We start from the raw sequence: 19,814 nt of genomic DNA on the forward strand, positions 1-19,814 counted from the left end.
TCTTTCCTTTCCCTCTCACCCTCCTGTGATAAAAGCTTCCCCTCTCCCCCACTATATCCCCTCCACCACCATCCTTATGGGCCCTGTCCTGGGCCCCAGCACACAGGGAGTGAACACCTGCCCCCCAGGACCCTGGAGTGGCTGCGAGGAGGCCAAGCGAGACCGGTCCCCAGAGCTCAGGCCCAAGGGAAGCTCTTCTAGGCTCTGGCTCCATAGGCGAGACTGGGAGCAGAAGGGACGCCTTGGCCCCAAACCATCAACCCCTCTCCCTTTCTCCATGAAGTCTCTACCTCCCTCCCTCCCACTGCATGGGGGGAGAGGGGGTGTCTGTGCCCTTGAACCCCAAGCCCCGCCACCTCCTAGGCTATAGCCCAGACTCCTCCCTCCAGTCCCTAGAGCCCCAGGGACAGAACCACAGGGCTCCCACACTCCCCACCCCATCCTGGCCAGCTGGCCCTTAAAGCTGGGCCTCAGCCTGGGAGCCAAGTGCCTGCCAGGAAAGGTGTGCCTGTGTGGGCAGCCACTTTTTTCCAGAAGCCTGGCCCAGCTGGGAGGGACCTGACCGCCAAGCTGGGAAACCCAGGTGCCCAGGCCTGGCAGCCATCAGTGGAGGGGCCCCAGTGCAGTGGGGCCCCAGTGCCGTCCTTGAGAGGGGAGCTGGGGCCGGAGCCAAGGTGGACGACCAGTAGGGCAGGCAACACCAGGGCTGTCCACGTGCATGTGCGTGTGTGTGTGTGTGTGTGTGTGTGCATGTGGGTGTACTTGTGTGTGCCAGGAACACACTTGTAAGTATTGGGTTAAAGTTATGAGGGGGAGTTTAGAAAGATTCATTTTCCAAACTTTCTATAATCCTATGTAACTTGTAATGTAAAATTTTTTTCTACAAGAAATTCATGTCTGTTGTAGAAAATTTGGAAACTGCAGAGAAGCAAATTCCCAGGAATCCCAACACTAACATTTGGAGGTATTTTCTTCTCCTCTCAAAAATATTCATGTATGTGTACATTTTTAAAAATAAAATTGAATCATAATAAATATCCTATTAAAAAATCTGATGTTTTTAACAGTATAGGGTGAACCAACACCATGAGAGGCCACAGTCCCCAGCAGCACTCCTTTGAAGGTCTCTCCAGGCCACTCTCCCCACAGCCCCACCCCCATCACACACACTCACACACACACTCGCTCACACACCCACACCCTCACACCCATACTCACACACACACTCACACACACTCACACATAACCTCACATATACTCACACACATATATACTTACACATAACCTCACACACGCGCACACACACACACACACACACACACACACACACACACACTCATTCCATCATCCTGGCAACTCCAAGGCAGGAGTCTGTCTTGCCAAACCAGAGAGGAAAATTAGGGCCCCAGGAAAAGCAGCTGCAGATGTGCACAGAGCTTATATCTGGGCGGCCCTGGGGCTCATGACCGGGTGAGGCCTGCCAGGGTGGGTCTGGGGAAGGGCCACTGTGTCCTCACCCCGGCCCAGAGCCCAGCCTCCTCTTGCCCACCCTCTGGGAGCTCCAGGGACACCCCCTACCATGTGGGTGGGAGTGTGATGGGGGCAGTTGAGACCCAGACCTGTTAACAGGCAAATTCTTCAGAGCGGGCGGAGGAGGATGGAGAGTCGGGACAGGACGAGAAAGATCCCAGAGGCTGCCCTACAACTTCCCGATGAGGAGTCAGGGGATGCCCCGGGGGTTCGCCTCTCCCCATGCCCACCTCCGGCCCTGAGAGCCCGGGTGCGGCGGCCTCGGTGCTCCAGGAAGCGGGAAGGCTGGGGGAGCCATCCAGTGCTCTGCCAGCCAGCCAGCTGGGAACGCTGGGAATCTCCTCACTGCTCCCACCTGCTTCCATTTCCAACAGTCTGGCCTCTGCCCGCTGACCCCAGCCACACCCCAGCACCATCCCCAGGCCGGAGGGTCTTGGACTGGGATGTGCCCGGGAGCAGCGTCTCTTTCGGAGGCATCCAGGGGGCACGGGTCATACTTACAAAGAAGACCAAGTTGAAGAGGAAGAGGAAGTACTTGGTGACCTTGATACAGGCTGACCCCATCCTGCTGGGCCGGGAGCTCCCTGCGGAGAAGGCAAGTGGTCATCGCGGGGCGGGGCCTGGCAGGGGGCTGGGGAGAGGAGGCGGAGTCGATGCTGGTGGGTGCCCCAGACCCACCGGCCCCCAACCATCCCAGCTCACCACCCCCGCCCCCCAACAACCTCACGAGGTAGGTACTAAGGTCAGGTCCTGTTTCAGGGGACCCGGAGGCCCAGAGAGCTTAGATGACTGACCCAAAGCCATGCAGCAGGGTGTGGGGGGGAGGTGGCAGCTGGGGTCTGGGTCAGCCACTTCACCAGGGCTCAGCCTAGAGGAAAATTACAGAGGAGACCCTCAGGCTCCCTGAGGCCAGAAACCCCGGGAATGGCCACGGCCCTCAGGCCCCATGGGGCTAAGGGAGCCAGCACAGGCAGCTGGGGCCGAGACAGCTGGACTGGGACAGCTGTGTGGGCAGAGCTGGGCTGGGGGGTGGGGAGAAGCAGGCCACTGAGCAGAGGGAACAGAGGGCCCAAGGCATGGGCTTTATCCCTTCTTCCTCCTGCAAGGGTGAAAGGCAGTCCTAAGCCTTGTGACTCTCCCCTGTCCACATGGAGGTCCCCTCGCCCTTCTCGTATCATTTTTGCCAAGCGGGAGCCCAGCTGCGACTTTACACCTCCAGTGACCGGGGTAGGGGAGTTAAGGGGGAGATTTGGGCACAGCATGAAGCAAAGCCTCCAACGAAGCAAAAGACTGCCTGGCAACGAGCACCCCGTCACAAGTGGCATGGAAGCAACATCTGACTAAAGACTTATGGGGAATTCAAGAGCTACGTGGGGAGATGAGACTGAACACTCTTCCAGGCTCCAGGGTCCAAGACCTGGGTCTGAGAAATGCGGGGACAGCAGTGACTCAGAACCAGGGAAGTCTGGCCTCAGCAACTCCACCTGGGGCTTCCCCCAGGCCCAGAGCGGGAGAAAACAAGGGCTTCCCCCCCGTGCCGCCCCCACAACCCCCGTGTCAGGAGATCCAGAGATCTGAGATCCTGAACCCAGGCCTGGCCCCAGGAAGGCCTGCTGGGGATGGTCCACATGAAGGAGAGCTTTGTTTCCTCTCTCCCCTCCCGGCGCAGCGCCTGACAACCACGGGCGCTTCGTAAACGGGCGCGGAGTGAAACAGCAAGAGAGGAAAATCTCTCACCCAAGGAGGCCTGTTTTTCTTTCCTATCAGGGACCTGCTTGAGTCTCTCAGTCCCAAGCAGCTTATAGATAAATCATCATTTCCCCAGGAGAACTCCACCACAGCATTTGAGCGGGCAGCAGCAAGAACGGGACGCTGGCTGCATTCTTGTGAAATTGGAGAAGTGTTGAAACAGTCCTTTGGCAACTGATGTCCGCCAGCAGTGTTGCACAGGCAAGGGAGTTTCTCCACTCTCCGGCTCCCACATCCTCCGCTCAGGCTGGGTGTCCGGGGCAGCCTTGCTGGGCGGCGGGTGTTCAGAAAGGGGCAGTTCTTAGAAAACAGTGAACACCTGGCCTCCCTGTGAACAGCATCTGCTCTGGACATCCATTGGCATGTGTCATCCCTTTAATCCTCACGACCTGCCCAGAAGGTGAGGAAGGTCTTCCTGTCCTGGGGAGCATGGGGTGGGGGGACAGCCTCAGAGAGATGAGGTAACTTGCCCGAGAAACATAGCTCGTTAGGCAGCGGTAACTCCCGAGGTCAAGATCTGTGAAGGGCTGCCTTCTGGGGAGTGGCCAAGGCTGTATAAAGGGGTCTCTGGGGATGGCTGGGATTCCACTGTCCAGGTAGGTGGTGAGCACCAAGGTCACTGCTCAAAGGAGCTCTGGTTTGTGGGCAAGGAGGCAGAGGCTGCTGGGCTGGTATCCCCCGATTCTCTGGGCACCCCTGCTGGCCTCTTGTCACTCACACAAACTGAACTGGGCGTAAAGCCCTTCAGCATCCTACAAGCAAACTCAAGCTCAGAGGGGTGAAGGAGCTTTTGCCCAAGGTCACGTGGACCAGGGAGGACGGAACCCAGTCCTCCTGGCCCCTGAAGCCGCCTCCTCCTCCCCAGAAGGCAGCTTGGCGGCTTCAGACACTAAAACAGGAGCCAGGCAGCCCCATGACTGGCCAGTGGGTTGGCCAATCGGGGCAGGCCCAGAGACTACCTGGGAATCACCTGAGGGAAGAGAAGGGGCTGAGAATCAGAGCCCGGGGTGTGTGGCTCCAGGACCTGTTGGCTAAGATCCAGGATACTAAGTGTTTCTGCCCCGCAAGTGTCGACATTCCCCGCTCACAGAGACAGGGATCAGGAGATGAGCACGTTCTCCATACTGCGCAGAAGCTGGGCGGTTCCACGAAGGGCTGGGAGTCAGCTCAGTCTGGGGACGTATCCAGGTTGCCCCATTATGGGGTCTGGCATCAACCTCAGGGAGCCCATAACCACCACCAAGCCCCGAGTAGACCCCAAAGTCGGATTCAGAGGGCCTGGGGTTACGCTCTAGCTCTGCCCACCCACCCTGAGAGGCCTGAACCTCAGTTTCCTCATCCACAACAATAAGAATAAGGGTTGGTGTAGGGCAGGGATTAGCCAGGTGGGGTCTGTGGATCAAATCCAACCCACCGCCTCTATTCTGTACGGCTTGCAAGCTAAGAACAGATTTTTCATTTTTAAATAGTTGGGAAAAAATAAAAAGACTATTTTGTAACACGGAAAATTAAAATAAATAAGTTCAGTTGTATTGGCACCCAGCTGTATTGTCCACAGCTGCTGTCACAGGCAACGGCAGAGTGGGCCGGTTATGACAAGAGGCCACTGCCCCGCAAAGCCTAAAACATTTACTGCCTGCCCCTTTATGGAAGAATTTTGCAGGCCCCTGGGGCAGGGGATCAGATGGCACACACACAGGTGCCTGTAAAAGGTGGCAAGGATTAGGACTGCCATTAGCTCGGGATCTTGGGGGAGAACGAGCTGGGCGGCAGCAATCGAACAGACAAGGGTTCGAATCCTAGCTCTGCCAACACACAGCCACAGAGAAAGGACTCACAGGGCCTCGTTTCCCAACTGAACTCCCTGTTATGAAGAAAAGTGAAATCAGCGCCTCGCACAGTCGGGGCTGGATGAGCTGGAGCTGGGTAAGTGTCTTTATCGGCACTTGTGGAAGGAGTGAGGGGTGAGCGTTTCACTTGCTCATGAAATTAAACAAAGAGAGAGTCTCCCAATATTGTGCTTTACAGAAACACTAGAAGGTCTGCCCATGCTTTCCTGTGAGGATGTCTGGAAAGCCACAAAACAAGGGAACGAGACGCAAGTACATCTTATTCGGAAAATTCTGGAACAGTCACTGACAGCTCTGTGAGCGGTAGGAAGGAGGTGCTGATTTTATGTTATACTCTATAGCAGGTAAATTGACCATTTCTGAGCAACTCTAATTTAAATTGCCCAAATATATAATTTTATGCCAAATCAGTTTATACAGTGGAATTATTATGCTACTAATATTTTACTAACTCCTGCTCATCCTTTAATACAGACCTCAGACATCCACCTCCTCCAGGACACCTCCTACTCCAGCCACGCTTGTCACCACCATCAGGGCCACACGCTCCCCACCAACACATATGCTGGTTAGGAGCCCTCCCCCTCTGCTTCCTTCCAATGGCACTGGATACTAGAGCAGTTCCTGCGATGGGCTCTGGCATCAAACTGCCTGCGTTTGAATGATGTTCTATCACCTCCTAGCTGTGTGACCTTGGACAAGTGACTTAACCTCTCTGAATCCCAACTAACTCATCTGTGAGAAGAGGAAAATAAAACCTTTTTGGCAGATTTGCCCAGAGATTAAGTTAGATAATGTGGGTAAAATGCATGGCATGAAGTAGGTTTTCAATACGCGGAGGTTACTGTTATAACCCATGATGCTGTACAGTAATTTTCTACTTACTTGCCCATCTCCCCCGCGGACTGTGATAGCTTGAGGGGAGAGACTATGTATTATTTACGAGGTCAAAGTAGGCTCCCAACAAATTTGCTGAATGAAAGACTAGATGCATGGATGGAGGAAGGGATGGAGGGAGAGAAGGAGGGATGAGTACATGGATGAAGGGATAGATGGATGATGGAGGGATGCGTGGATGGAAGGAGGGATGAGTGGAGGGATGGCTGGGTGGATAGATGGAGAGGTGAAGGGGAGGGGAAGGAACTTCCACATAGAACACCAGGACTTTCAGGTACTCAGTCACCCAAAGGGCGTCTGAGATCCACTGCCCCTAAATCAGCTGAGACTCTCTTTTCAGCCTTCTCCTGTCTTCCCGCAAGGGGTGAGGTGGGGGATGTGTAGGGTGAGTACCCTGAGCCACCTCTGCATGCCAGGACCCACAAGCAAGGCTCCCTCGCCTTCCCCGAAGCCCCTGGGGAAGAACCCCTTCTTTAAGGGAACCTCTTGTCTGTGTTGGGGCTCTGTGAGTCCATCCCTGCAGAGTAGGAGGTTGGTTTGTCCTTCACTTGAAGTTGGGGGAGGAGCCCTCCAGCCTGACCCCAGAACCTGGGTGTCCCTGAATAGCCTTGGGGAAACCAAGTGGTGCGGTGGTGCAGGCCCTCTAGGGCCAGAGTCCAGAGGTTCGTGCTCGGCGCCTGCTCTGATGGGACGTGCTGTTTGAGACCCAGCACAGGTGACTGTCCCCGGACTGTCCCCAGACCTCCCGGCCCTCCCGGCCCCCCCGCCCCGGACCTGCCTCCTCAACGGTCAAACAACAGGCTGGGACCAGAGCAGCAGCATTTTCCACGGTAGTTCTTCAAAACACAAGTCCTAGAAGACATGCCCTTAAGAACAAGAGTCTTTGCTGTCACCAAGTTTGTGGAGAGCCGATTCTCCCCGAGAGTCACTGTACATTAGGCACTTAGTGTCTCCAAGACACCTGGCAGTAAACACTGCTGACTTAAAACCATCTTTCACTCAACAGCCTAACATCACGTGGAATACGTATTAGGCTCTTGAGGGTCCCTTGGGGGCCAGGGCTCCTGGACTCTACGTGCTGCAGGATTCAAAGGAGGCGAGGAGATGCACGGCCCTTCGACCCACCAGCTGGCTCAGACCCAGCACCTAAGAGCCACGCGCGGGTCTCTTCCTCATTCCCCTCATCCCACAGCCCAAATGCGTCTCCTCCGGTCCACCACCTCTCCTGGCCCCATGCCTCACCTCCCCCCTGGACTAGTACAGCTCCCTGATTGGTCACAGGCTCCACTCCTGCCCTTGTCAAGCTGTTATGCACACTGCAGGAAGGGCTCTTTGAAAAATGCTAACTAGATCTTGTCACTCCCTTGCCTGCAACCCTCCAATGGTGATGTAGCTGACACTCTGCTATAAAATCCAGACTCTTATGCGGCCAGCGGGGCCCTGCCTGGTTGGCCCTGCCCCTCCTCGGTCCTCAGCACCTCCGTCCTCCCCATCCCTAAGGCCACTCTTTCTTATTGTTCTGTACACCAGGCCCCTGCCCACCTGAGCACCTTTGCCCTCACGGCTCCTCTGCCAGGAGCATCTTCCCCCAAAGCCCCTGGCTGTCTCCTTCCCCTCCTATAAGTAGACTGAGCTACTCCTCCCAGAGGCCCTACCCCAACACCTGATCTATACAGCAGGCCTCAACTCTAGCTGCGCGTTAGAACCAAAATATGCCCATGCACAGCCGCCTACCCTTGCCCTACGCAAGTCATCAGACTCTTGGGTATGGGGGCTTCCTTGAGAACTCTAAGGAACAGCAGCTTTGACACCTGAGCCTGTCACGTGACCCTGCTCATTGCAGTCATCCTACTGGTCCACTGGGGTATCCGGAGCCCCCATTAGAATATGGTTCCTTCAGGGGAGAGGCTGCGTCTGTCTCACTTGCCCTGTACCCCAGAGCCTAGGACAGTGCCTAGCACGTAGTAAGCCCTGGATGTGTATTTGCAGGAAGAAGGAACAGAAAGGGGAGTCTGGGGACGTCAGGAAAGGTTTCTTAGAGGAGATAAGAAAAACCAACTTTGATCCTGCAACTGGAGGTTTCTGGGCCTTAAAAATGACATCACTGGCTTGTGGGGAGGGGGTTGCTTCCTCCCAGGACTGGATTTTAATCTCCTTTGGGTCAGAAAAACCTGATAGAAGCCGTGAACTCTCTCTCTATAAAGATACATGAAGACAGGCAGGCACACGTTTTCATCCAGTTTCAGGGGGCCACTAACCCTGGAAAGCCAGGACTTACTTTCCCCGTCTCCCAGTTGCTTTAGAGCAGTGGCCCCCAGTCTTGGCCATACTGCAGGGGAATTATCCGGAGAGCTCTAAAACCTGCTGGTGCCTGCCCCGCCAATCCCCTCCCCCAAGCCCCTGAGATCCTGCTTTAATTGGCTTGGGGTGCAGCCTGGGCATTGGGGTTTTTTTTTTTAAGCTTCCCAGGGGATTCTCATGTATTGAGACCCAGCATGGCCTGGTCCCTCTGCTCTGAGTGGGATGCAGGAAGGCCTGGGGTCCCTGGTGCAGCAGGTCCTGGCCCGGGAGGATCTCACATGAAGCTTCCTGAACCTCTGCTCCATCCTCCACTTCCTGAAGGTACATTCCCCGCATCATTCACCAGAGAGCAATATCCACTGTGCAGCAGACTTTTGAGATCATTGCCTTTCTCAGAGGGGCCAGAGAAAGCAGGAGACCACAGGTCACAGAGCAAAATCAGGGCTGCACACACAGTGGACGACCTGCAGATTCCTGGTCCAGGCTTTTCTCTTTCCATCTGCTGTCCTGCCCCAGCTCACCGGGCCTTCCGCATAGAGATTGAAGAAGAACTGGACTCAGAGTCACACAGCAGCCCTTGGTTCCCACCCCTGGATCTGCTACATACGGGCCACGTAACCTACAGAGCTGCCTCCTTATCAGTGAATGAGGAGACTAAACCCACCCACCCCTCACAGGTGTGAAGGTGAACTGTAATCAAGCTAGCACATAGTAGGGCTCGATCCATGCTGGCACCCTGGGCCCCTCCTCCCTCCCACTCTCTCTGCCTGAAGACGCCAAATCTGCCACATCTTACCAGCTGTGTGGCTTTGGGCAATCACTTCACCTCTCTGCCTCAACTTTCCCACTTGTAAAATGGACTTAATAATGGGCTATGGTGAGGCTTACATGAGTTAGTATCCAAAAAATGCCTGGCACCTAGTAAGTGTCAAGTAAAAGCCACCAATTATGATGATGATGATTATTATCCGGAAGTTGTTGATTTCATGACCAACAGTCTGAAGCCCTCTGGGGGCCTAGATCCAGCCTCCAGGTACACGCCCAGCCTGGAGGCTTCTGTGCCAGAGAGTAACTACTGCTGCTCTCAGGCAAGTGGGGTGGGGTGAAACAGGGCAAGGCTGGGCCACCTAAGGAAGGAGGCCTCTGCCCTCCACAGGGTGGGGGGGCCTCTGTCCCTAAGCCTCCGGGCTGTGCCTCAGGGGCCTGCCTGAGACCTGGACGTCCAGCCAGTTTGGTGAGTCAGACAACTGATCCCGTGGGAGCTCAGTCAGCTTGGATAGAAAGTGGAGTGAGAAAGCCTGGCCTGGCTGTTCTACTCTGGAAACCTGCCTGTCAGCAGACACTCCACCTGCAAGCTGGCTCTTGGCCACCCAGCTCTGCAGTTCTCTGGACTTTGTCCCGATTGCCCGTGAAAAGAGACTGGTCACAGGTGGCTGTGTTTGTTTTCATGTGTGACAGGTGATGTGTTTCCTGAAACCCATGCTGACTCCAGGGGCTGGCTTTTTGACCTTCCTACTACCTTATTTTTCCATCTTGGGTCTTACCTTTTCCCCTTGTTGTTAAAACAGAAAAATAAAAATAAAAAGCTGTTACCCGGGACCTCCCTGGTCACAGTGGTTAAGAATCTGCCTGCCAATGCAGGGGCCACGGGTTCGAGCCCTGGTCCGGGAAGATCCCACATACCGCGGAGCAACTAAGCCCGTACGCCACAACTACTAAGCCTGCTCTCTAGAGCCCGCAAGCTACAACTACTGAGCCTGTGTGCCACAACTACTGAAGCCTGTGCACCTAGAGCCCGTACTCCGCAACAAGAGAAGCCACCGCAATGAGAAGCCCACGCATCACAACAAAGAGTAGCCCCTGCTCGCCGCAACTAGAGAAAGCCTGCGCGTGCAGCATTGAAAGACCCAACGCAGCCAAACATAAATTAACAAAAAAAAAAAAAAAAAAAAGCTCACCCTGGCAACCAGAAAATCAGGAGGCCATAAAGCATGATTAGGATCTCACATTTCCTTCAAGACTTAGGTTTGAATCCCAGCTCTGCTTCCTCCTGTGTGACCTTAAGCAAGGGAGTTACTGAACCTCTCTCTGAGGCCAACGTCTCATCTCTAACACGGGGATACTAGCAGGACCCCCTGTCTCGTAGGGTTGTTGGGGGACTCAGATGGGGCAAATAAAGAGCTCTGGGGACACTGTCAGCTGCTCACAACGCAAGTGAGCAAACCCCACCACCAACACCATGGGGTGGAAGAAACACATCCAGATCAGACCTCCCCAGGAATCCCAGGATTTTATAGCTCAAGGCCTCCTGTTTGTCTTATAGAGGCTGAACCCAAGGAGCAATGATCCCATGAGCCGGTGTGACAGGCTCCCGTTCTCCTGAAGACCTTAACAGCCTGAAGCTGGAACTGACCCCTGACATTTGGGGGAAGGAGGCCAGGGGTAGCAGAGGAATGCAGGCCACCAGCCACCCTGGCCAGACTATGGCAGTAGAGTGACAGCACTTTTTCATTTGTATAATGCCATTCCCACTGTCTCTCATTTAATCTCTGTAACAACCCCCTGAGATATTACTACCCCTATTTAGCAGATGAAGAAACTGAGACTCAGGTTCAGTGACTCGCCTAAGGTCACACAAGTAAGTGGCTAAGCCCTGACTGAACTTCAGGTCTGAGCTGAGACAAGAGCTCCTTTCTCTTCACCTGCTGCCAAAGTGAAATTAGGTCAATGGTGGAGCCCGCCCGCTCCACCCTGCCACACCTCAGTCTGCTTGCCTGACACCCCATCTTACCCCAGTTCTGAGGCCTGACTCTTGGCTTCTGTCAGGAAGGAAAAGATCAGCCCCACCAATCCTGGCCACACTGTTCCTTCACTGGCTGATGAGGCCAACAGATGTGGTCCTTCCTTGCTTTTCTCTGAAACCCAAGCAATGAGACCAGAGGGCTTTCAGCATGAAGAAGGGGCCACTCTGACAGAGGGTGCAGTTTTGGGGAGAGCAGACACTTTGAAACTTGCAGCTTCCCCACCTGGCCCAATGCAGCCAAAGGTTCAAGCTGAGGTTGAGCCATAGTCTCTGACCTCTCCCTCTCCATGGCTCCCCTTCCTATTTTTTTGCAGGCTGCTTGGGCCCCATGCAAACCCTGCTCCCTCTCAACCCCGGGTTCTAAGGCTTGTACACTCAGATTCACAGTGCTAGAAAGGCCTTTGACATCACCTACTTCATTCTCCATTTGGAAGATGAAGAGACTGAGGCCCAGAGAGGACCACGAATCCCCACCCTTCCGGGGAGTGTATTTGTACAGGGCAGGGAGGGGACTGGTTAGAGCCGTCAGTCCTTGCCAACGTGTTTCACATCATGATACATGTAGAGAATTACACATATTTGTTCAGCACCCTGATGTGGACAGACAACACTGAGCCTGGTCTGAGGTGACCCACCCAGAGCTCTGTTCCCGGGGCTGAGGAGATAACCAGCCATTCGGGTACATCAGTTGGGAAGCCCTAAGTTAGAGAGATATTTAGGACTATATGAGAGGCTGCCCAGGAGCCCCACAGTCTAGGGGCCCTAACAAGAAGACCCAGATTCCCAGGTGGGCTCTCAGGGGTCAACTACCTTCTGAGGACCCCTCCCCAGCCCCATGGTGGGAGGGAGAATAATGAACCAGTTCATAGCATGGACTTTGAATTGAAAGAGACCTAAATTCTAATCCCATTTCACAGAGCTGCGTAACCTTTGGCAAGCTGCCTACCGCACTGAGCCTCAGTGTCTTTATCTGTAAAATAGGGATATCAAGGCTTGCCCAGGAAGATGGTGGAATCAGCTTGCCAAAGCCTAGAAAGTAAGCATGACAGAGGCAGGAGTCTCTGAGAAGAGGTCGTGTTAGGCAAAGAGTCCCTTCTTTACATGGCAGGAGGAGGGTATGCATAAAGACTCTCCCTTGAGATGTGGGACACACAAAGATTCCTGCAAACTGACCCTGGAAAGTTATCGTCACCCAAGAACTTGAAATAGATGTCAGGCAGAGGGAGGACTGGTGAAGTGAACGTTAAAGAAAGCATCCCCGTGTGAGCAGAGTGCTTCACAGATCTGATCTTATTTAACCCCACATCCCCCTGCCATGTGGAGAGCATGGCTTCATCATCTCTGTTTTACAAGCAGGGTGTCTGGGGCTCAGGAAGGTGGTGGCATTTGCTCCAGTCACATGGAGGACAGTGGCCGAGCTGAACTTTGTCCTCCAGACCCTCTGACTCTGGAGTCCAATGTCCTACCTGCTTTGTGATACTGCTCCTTACTGCCAAGCCTTCTCACATGGGGTCACCCAGCATCAAAGCCCATGGAATCAGAGTACCCAGGAGTGGGGCCAGGTGTCTGCAGGTGTAACAAGCACACAGGGGCTGTGGAACTCTTACCCTACACCAGCCAGCTATGGCAGTGGTGGGTGCAGAGGGCCAGGCTGAACCACCAGGATGTGAGTGAACCCAGGCCTAACCCTCAGAGGCGACCTCAAGGGAGCAGCAAGCCTCCCCCCAGAACCGCTCATGGGTCAGAAGGCCTGAGGGGCTGCCCTCCCAGAGGGCTCCCAAGAGGCCATCTCTGCTCAGTTTCCATCCTGAATCAATGCAGTTCTTTGACCCCCCCCCCCAACTCTGGCTGGGCCCGGAGCTGGACATAGGAAGTGGATGGATGAAACCCATCCCTGCCCTCAGGGAGTGCTCAGTCTGGAGAAGGCAGAGACAGGAAAATAAGCAATTACACACCAGCATCATCATAAAGCAGCACGGTGATTCTACCCAGCCTCCAGCTCTTCCTCTGTGGGACAGGATGGGCTCTTTAGAACACAGCCCTCAGTATTCGATAATAACAAAAGCTAATGTTTTTGCAGTTACTATTTGCCAGAGATTGTGCTAAGCGCTTCACATGGCTTACTTTATCCTTGCAATGACCCTATGAGGTAAGCACCGCTTTTAACCCCATTTCACAGTTGAAGAAACTGAGACTCAGGGTGAAGGGACTTGCCCATGGTTACACAAACCACAGGGCTGGGAGTTGAACCCCAAAACCTGACCCAGAGCCCCTGAGCATTACTGTCATGCTGCACTGCCTGCAGAAATGAAGTTATAAATGATACGTAATTAAAATAACCTCACCAAGGCCCAACCTACATAAACTGGGTTTCACAGCCCAGCCTCCAGACCCAGCCAACTGAAGACACTCTGGGAAGGCACTAGGCATCAGGGACCAGCTCACACACCCATCCCAGGGCCTGGCCAGCTGGGCACAGGTGGCTAACAAAGGGTTACCCTCTGGTCGGGGCTGCGGAGATGGAGGCTGGGAGCTGGGTGTGGGGAGGCTGGGAGCTGGGTGTGGGCCCTCCGCAGGGTGGCAGGGTGATTAGGGAGAAGGTGGGGGGCTCTAATCAGGGACCTCACATGGCAGCAGTCACAGCACACACCCTCCAGACCCTGGGCTCAGGAAGGAAGAGATGGGGCCCCTGAGATGCCACCTCGTCCGAGCAGCCTTCCCAGAGCCCTGCACAGATGCTCATGGAGCACCATCTGGCAGCCCCAATCATCTTGGCATGAGTAGTTAGGGTGGGCATCGGACGGATGTGGGTTCAAACCCTGGCTCTGTCTACCCATCACTGTCACTTAACTTTTCTGAGCCTCAGTTCCCTCATCTGTAAAATGGGCTAATACTTCCTACTTCCCAAGCTGTAGTTCTCAGCACCTTCCTAGGCTTAAGAGCTATTTTGGCTTTGGGGACATTTGATGAGAGAGAGACAGACAGAGAGGGAGGTGAGTGAGACACAGTAAAGGCAAAGTGCTGCACACACAGGTATACACAGGTACGTTTTCTCTCATGGGTCCTGGGGGGAAAACACAGAAAAGATGGAGAGTGAGGAGGGCAAGGGCAGGTCTGTAACTCCAAGAATTTGGAGGTGCAGGGTAGGGTGTAGAGGGGTTCTTCCACCTGAGACCCAGCTAGAGGCCACTCGGCCAGGGGAGGAGGGGGCACTGCAGGGCCTCTGGGCCCTCCCCACTCTGTCCTTCAGTCCCTCCGCCTCACCAGTCTCTTCCCCTCTGTATCTGTCCCTCTCTCTGTTGGTGGCTTCCTCCAGCCTTCCCTTCTGTCCGTCTCTCCCTGTTTCTGAGACCAGCTCTCAGGTCTCTCCCTCTCATATCCTGAGGGCCTCAGAACATCCAGAGCATCCAGGGCACTCACTCCAGACACAGGGCCCGGACTCCAGCACAGCTAGTCCTCTCCATGGCGGGCACCTGGCTCCAGGAAGGGGTGGCCCGGGGGCCCCATTTCCACAGTCAGCTGCAGGGGTCCAGGCCCTCCGGGGCTGGGAGGAAGGGCTGCACCTCCCACATGGCAGGCAGAGCCCAAGCCCCAAGTTTCCAGGCAAGGCGGCGGCCATTTAACCCACCCGGACACCTGGCAGTTGGGGCAGGAAAGCAGGTCACAGAGGAGACTAGCACAGCCTGTCAGGGATCCCTGTCCAGGGCTCCCTGGGCCTCTCGGGTCCTCAGGGATTGCTAAGGAGCAGAGCTGGGATGGCTCCAGCTCCCCTAGACTGGGCTCAGCCAGGGTGGCCTTGGGCCTCAACACCTGCTACACCCTCCAGAGATGCTCTGGCTTCAGAGGCATGGGAGACTGATGGGGGCATTGGTTGTGGGGCAGTTAAAAAGAGAGGCAGGGGAGAGTGAGAGAGGCAGAGGCAGAGATGAGGGAAGAGAGACAGAATGGCAGGCAGAGAAGGACAGACAGATCCCAGGTGAAGGGAGCCTCCCGTGCAGCCAGGGCGCCAGCCCACAGACCTCAGGCCCTCTCTGGTCTCCACGGGAAGCCCCCAGGGGGGGCCTGAAGCAAAAGCTCACCTGGCGTGCAGGCCTTGCTGGCCCAGGCAGGACCCCACCCTGGGAGCCAGCCCAGCTCTGCCCTGCAGCCCGTCCAGGGTGTTCACCACCCTCCCGCCCCCAGTCTTCAACAATGGCCCATCCCTTCCCCAGACCATTCTCCTTAGCCTTGGCCTCCCCCAGATTCTGGGAGCGCCAAGCGGTGCCTGGACAAACACACCCACCCCGACAAACACACACACACACACACACACACACACACACACACACACACACACACACACACACACACCCCTCCGGAGACTTGTGAGCAGGCTGGGTCTTTATCACCAGAAAGGTGCTGGAGCCACTCCCAGGCCCTACGGGAGCTGAGTCAGGGTGAGGGACTTGACCTCAGCCCGCAGCGCCTAAGGCACAAATGAGTACCCAGGTCCCACACAGCCCCATGGAACCCCCCCAACTCAAGCCCTGGGGAGGAAAGAGCAAAGCCCAGCCAGGTCCTCACTATCTCATTCCTCTCCCGTAAACCTCAACTTCCCCCCCTCAGCAATGGGGACAGTCCCTATGCCAGCCCCAGAAGCAGGGATACTGACCCCGCAACCCTGGAGACCCAGGACTCTGCCACCCTCACCTTCTCTCAACCCACTTCCCACTCCCAACTCCAGGGGTGCGCCTACAGCAAAATTCAGTCAAGAATATGAGCACCCACTGAGGGCTGGGGTACGGGGCTGGTCAGAGAGGTCGTGAGTCCCCACTGCGGGCTTTGAAAAGTCCTTTCCCCTCTCTGGGATGACAGCAATTCACTCCTACCTCACAGGGAGGAGACAGGCTTGAGGAATCAAAATGCTCTAGCACAATAAAGGGAAGCATGGTGATTATTATCACCGTGAGACGGTTCCAGGCCATAGAGAGGTAGGAGGGGTGTGTGCAGACAGACAGAAACGTAAAGGAAAGGGGCTTGGTCCTACTGGAAGGGGTCTGTGCCCCCAGTGAGCCCCAGGGGCCAGGGGCGGGGTTCTGAGAGTTCTCAGCGCAGGGACCTTGAGTCAGGCAGGGCTTCAGGCCTGGGCCGGTTCCCTGCGCTGCACAGGAAGAAACGAGTCCAGACGGATGGTGACCCCGTACGCCAGGCCCAGAGCCAAGAGCACAGCAGCCTGGTGAGCCTCCAGGTGGCCAGAGGGAAAGGGGGCTGTCTGTGTCGCAGCAGGAAAGCGGACATGGAAATGAACTGTGACTGGCCGGACTCCAGGCTCCTGGGAGGGAGCACGCAGCACTTCAGGTCACCTGGATTCCCACCCCTACTCCTCCAGCTCTCCCAGGAAGCCCTGTGTGACCCTGAGAACACAGGTCAGAGGCGTATGCCCCCTCCACAGACCTGGAAACTGAGGCTCAGGAGGTACTGTGCCCAGGCTCACAACATGAGGCTGGAAGAGCCTGTTTGGAGCTAATTCTGTCCCTCTGCCCAATCCTTCCCTTGTTATCTGCCTAGAATACCTCCCAGCTAGAGAAGATAGAGTTCAGGCCTGACACCAATACCCAACCAGACACCCATCCCAGGGGATTGGGTGGGTGGAGGAGGAATGAAACCCAAGCTGACTGCAGGCAAGGGGAGGGATCTGCACTTCCCGAGCACCTGGAACCCACGCGACATCAGCGGCAGGTGTTTTGCATATTGCATCTCACGCCAGCCTCACAGTGGTTGGTGAGGAAGACAGCTTTCTTATTTTTATAAAGAAGCCAGTAGTTAGAGAAGAGAAGTGGCTTGCCCAGGCGGGGCGGGGAGGGGGGGCAAAGTATGAGTCACAGGTCTGAGGCTGACCCTGAGGGACTCAGCTGTCCCCAGCCCATGCAGACCCAGCGCCCTGAGCCCTGCCAGCCTCACAAACCCCCCAGGGCTTGGGCCCAAAGGAACGACACCCTGCTGAGTTATCTAACCTGTTAGCCAGTTTACTCATTGGACAGAACCCAGGACAGTTGGGCTGGCTTGGCCACAGAGAAGGCGGCTAGAACTGGGTCTGGAGGGACAAGGAAGACGCAGGTCAGGAGATAAGGGATGAGCTGAGGGCATTCAGGCAGAACCACAGGGCAGGGGCACCGAGGCCTGAGAGGCTGGAAAATTCTGTATCGTGTATCTGGAGGGCAGGCACAGTCCTCAGAGCAACCAGGAGCTGAGGTGGGAGGGGAAACTTGGCCAGACCCCCCTTCCCACCAGGGACCTCAAATGTCCGGGCCTGGGCAGGAACCAGTCACAGGGGCAGCCTGGACCACCCTATCTTCCTTCCCCACGGTTTCTGGCCCAGAGTGAGGATCTCCGGCCAGCCTTTCCTGGAGTCCTGGGCCCCTGGCACCCAAGAGCCACCACCCCAACTAAGAGCCCTGGGATCCGCAATCCTGAGCTGAGAATAGAGAGGAGCCCAGAGTTCTCCCTCCTTACTTAGGATGCAGCTTGGGGTGATGGACCAGCCTCAGGACGGGGAGCAAAGACAACACAGGTTCAAGTCCTGGCTCTATCCCCTCCTTAGCTGTAGGATCCTGGGCAACTCACTCACAGCCTCTGTCGTGATCTGTAAAATGGGCTCAGTAATAATACCTTCCCTGCCTATTTCATAAGGTGCTGGGAGGCTTGCAGGAGTAAGTACGTGAGAAAATGTCCACTGCTAAAAGCTATAAAGCATAAGGCATCATTCTGAGGTGAATGAAGCATGATTTGAACTTGGTCTCCTGGTGGCTGGGCCAGGGTCCTCCCACTGCAAGACCCTGAGTCCCAGGGTAGCCCTGCCCCTCGGGCTGACCCTCTTTGCATGGATGGTGGTGGAGCACAGGCTGAGTCCCCCACATCCCAGCTCCTTCCGTCCAGGATCCGCTGCCACTCCAGACCAGGGGGCCCAGCCTTGGAGTTTAGAACTGAAAGCCCAGCTCTGCCTCCTTCAGCTGTGACATTGGGCAAGTCATTTCAGCCCTGGGAGCCTCAGTTCCCTCATCTGTAAATGGGGGCTGATGATAACCTCTGCTGGGGGGAGGGTGCTGCTGGGAGGATGACCTGACATCACGGCTGCAAAGTGCCCAGGGCCGGGCCTGGCACACATCAGATGCTCAACAGGTGAGGGTTCTCTCCCCTCCGTCTGCTGTGCCCGCCAAACAGTGCCCAGGCTCAACCAGAGAAAGTTTCTAGCCTCCCGGAAAAGTGGCCCAGAACAATACCTGGGAACGTGAACTGGCTGGAGGACACTGGGTCTCAGAAGGAGATCACGTTGCTGAAAGGTTAGTGGGGCTAAAAAGTAGAGCAAGACCCTGGCTCAGAGATGGTGGGGAACCTGCCTTCCCAGCCCCCTCACTTGGAGTCCCCCAGGGCAGGCACAGGGTTCAGGGAAGGCACCTCTGCTCCTGCATCACACCTGCATGAGGTAAGCCCAGAGAGAGAGAGAGAGAGAGAGAGAGAGAGAGAGAGAGAGAGAGAGAGAGTGTGTGTGTGTGTGTGTGTGTGTGTTGGTGGGGGGCGGGCGGGGAATCAGATTCAGGAGGAGCAGGGAGAGGTGACAAGGCCAGGGGTCCTGTATTAGCGCTCCTGCCGGCTTTCAGAGCATCCCTGGATCTATCAGATCACCTGTCAGAGCCTCAGTTTTCCTTTCTGTAAAATGGGGATGGTGGTAATCATCTTATCCTCTTGCACATGGCTACTGGAGACTGCATACTGGAGAAGGGGTGATGAAGTGGGGGTAGGGGGAAGGTGAGTTCAGATCTCACACAAGCCTTTATTAAACAAGGCAAGGTTCCTACGGGCAGCAGCCCCAGGAGCTGAAATTCACTACACAGCCTCCCCTGCCCCAATCCACTACTCCATTGGTTCTCAAAGTGTGGTCCCACACCCAGAGCAGCAGCATCTCCTGTGAACATGTTAGCAACACACATCCCTAGGCTGCGCCCCAGACCAGTGGAACCAGAAACTCTGGGGGTATGATCTGTGCTTTAACAAACCCTCCAGGAGACTCTGAGGTATATCAGGGTTTGAGAACCACTGCGCCAGCCCATGACCCCCCCAGCCCTACTCCAGAGAAACCTCCTCCTACCGACGCATCTCACTTTCCCTGGCTCCCAGAAGGCTGTTGGGGAGGAAGGAGTCACCATGGAGAGAGGTCATTAAAGAGTAAAGATCCCATAATTAGTTAATGACACCGCAGGCTCCCGGAGAGGAGGAGGGTCCAAAGTCAGACTACAATGGAGGAGGAAAAGCTCCTCCATATCTGTCTTTCTCTTTCTGTCTGACTCCTGTGCACCCACACATGCCCCAAGAGCCTGCCCCCTTCCCTCTGTGAGCTTGCTAATCAGCACGGAGGGACAGACAGTGCCTCTCGCCCCAGGAGAGCTGGAGCTACACGTGCGGGTACACGCTGGTGCGTATCAGGGAAAGGGCTTTCCCCCAAGAATCTGGTCCTTGGACCCTGAGTTTAAAAACCATCTGACGAGACAGCCACTTCGAAGAATTCAGTCTGTGAAGATCATTAAAGTTGAGAACAAAACAGACGTATGGACCAGCTGGTCACTCTAGCAATGTGGGTACTAATGAAAAATTCTAAACAGCCTAAGTGTGCAACAGCAGGGGAATGCTTAACTGGGTCGCGGCAGATC

At 55.4% G+C, this 19,814-nt stretch overlaps 1 protein-coding gene across 2 annotated transcripts in view; it reads right to left on the reverse strand.

Annotated features, from left to right (window-relative positions):
• Positions 1-2,108, reverse strand: part of CD82 (CD82 molecule) — a 25,701-nt gene extending 23,593 nt beyond the window's left edge. Inside the window, exon 1 of one of the 2 annotated variants that reach the window (XM_007455803.1) lies at positions 2,032-2,108. In XM_007455803.1, coding sequence (XP_007455865.1) covers positions 2,032-2,094 — 63 coding nt within the window. In that variant the 5' untranslated portion in view covers positions 2,095-2,108. The remainder of the gene's footprint in view (positions 1-2,031) is intronic. The other variant, XM_007455804.1, reaches the window with a different exon arrangement.
• Positions 2,109-19,814: the final 17,706 nt, after the last annotated feature.

The sequence above is a fragment of the Lipotes vexillifer genome, unplaced genomic scaffold, assembly GCF_000442215.2.
Source record: "Lipotes vexillifer unplaced genomic scaffold, Lipotes_vexillifer_v1.1 scaffold977, whole genome shotgun sequence".
NCBI lineage: Eukaryota > Metazoa > Chordata > Mammalia > Artiodactyla > Lipotidae > Lipotes > Lipotes vexillifer.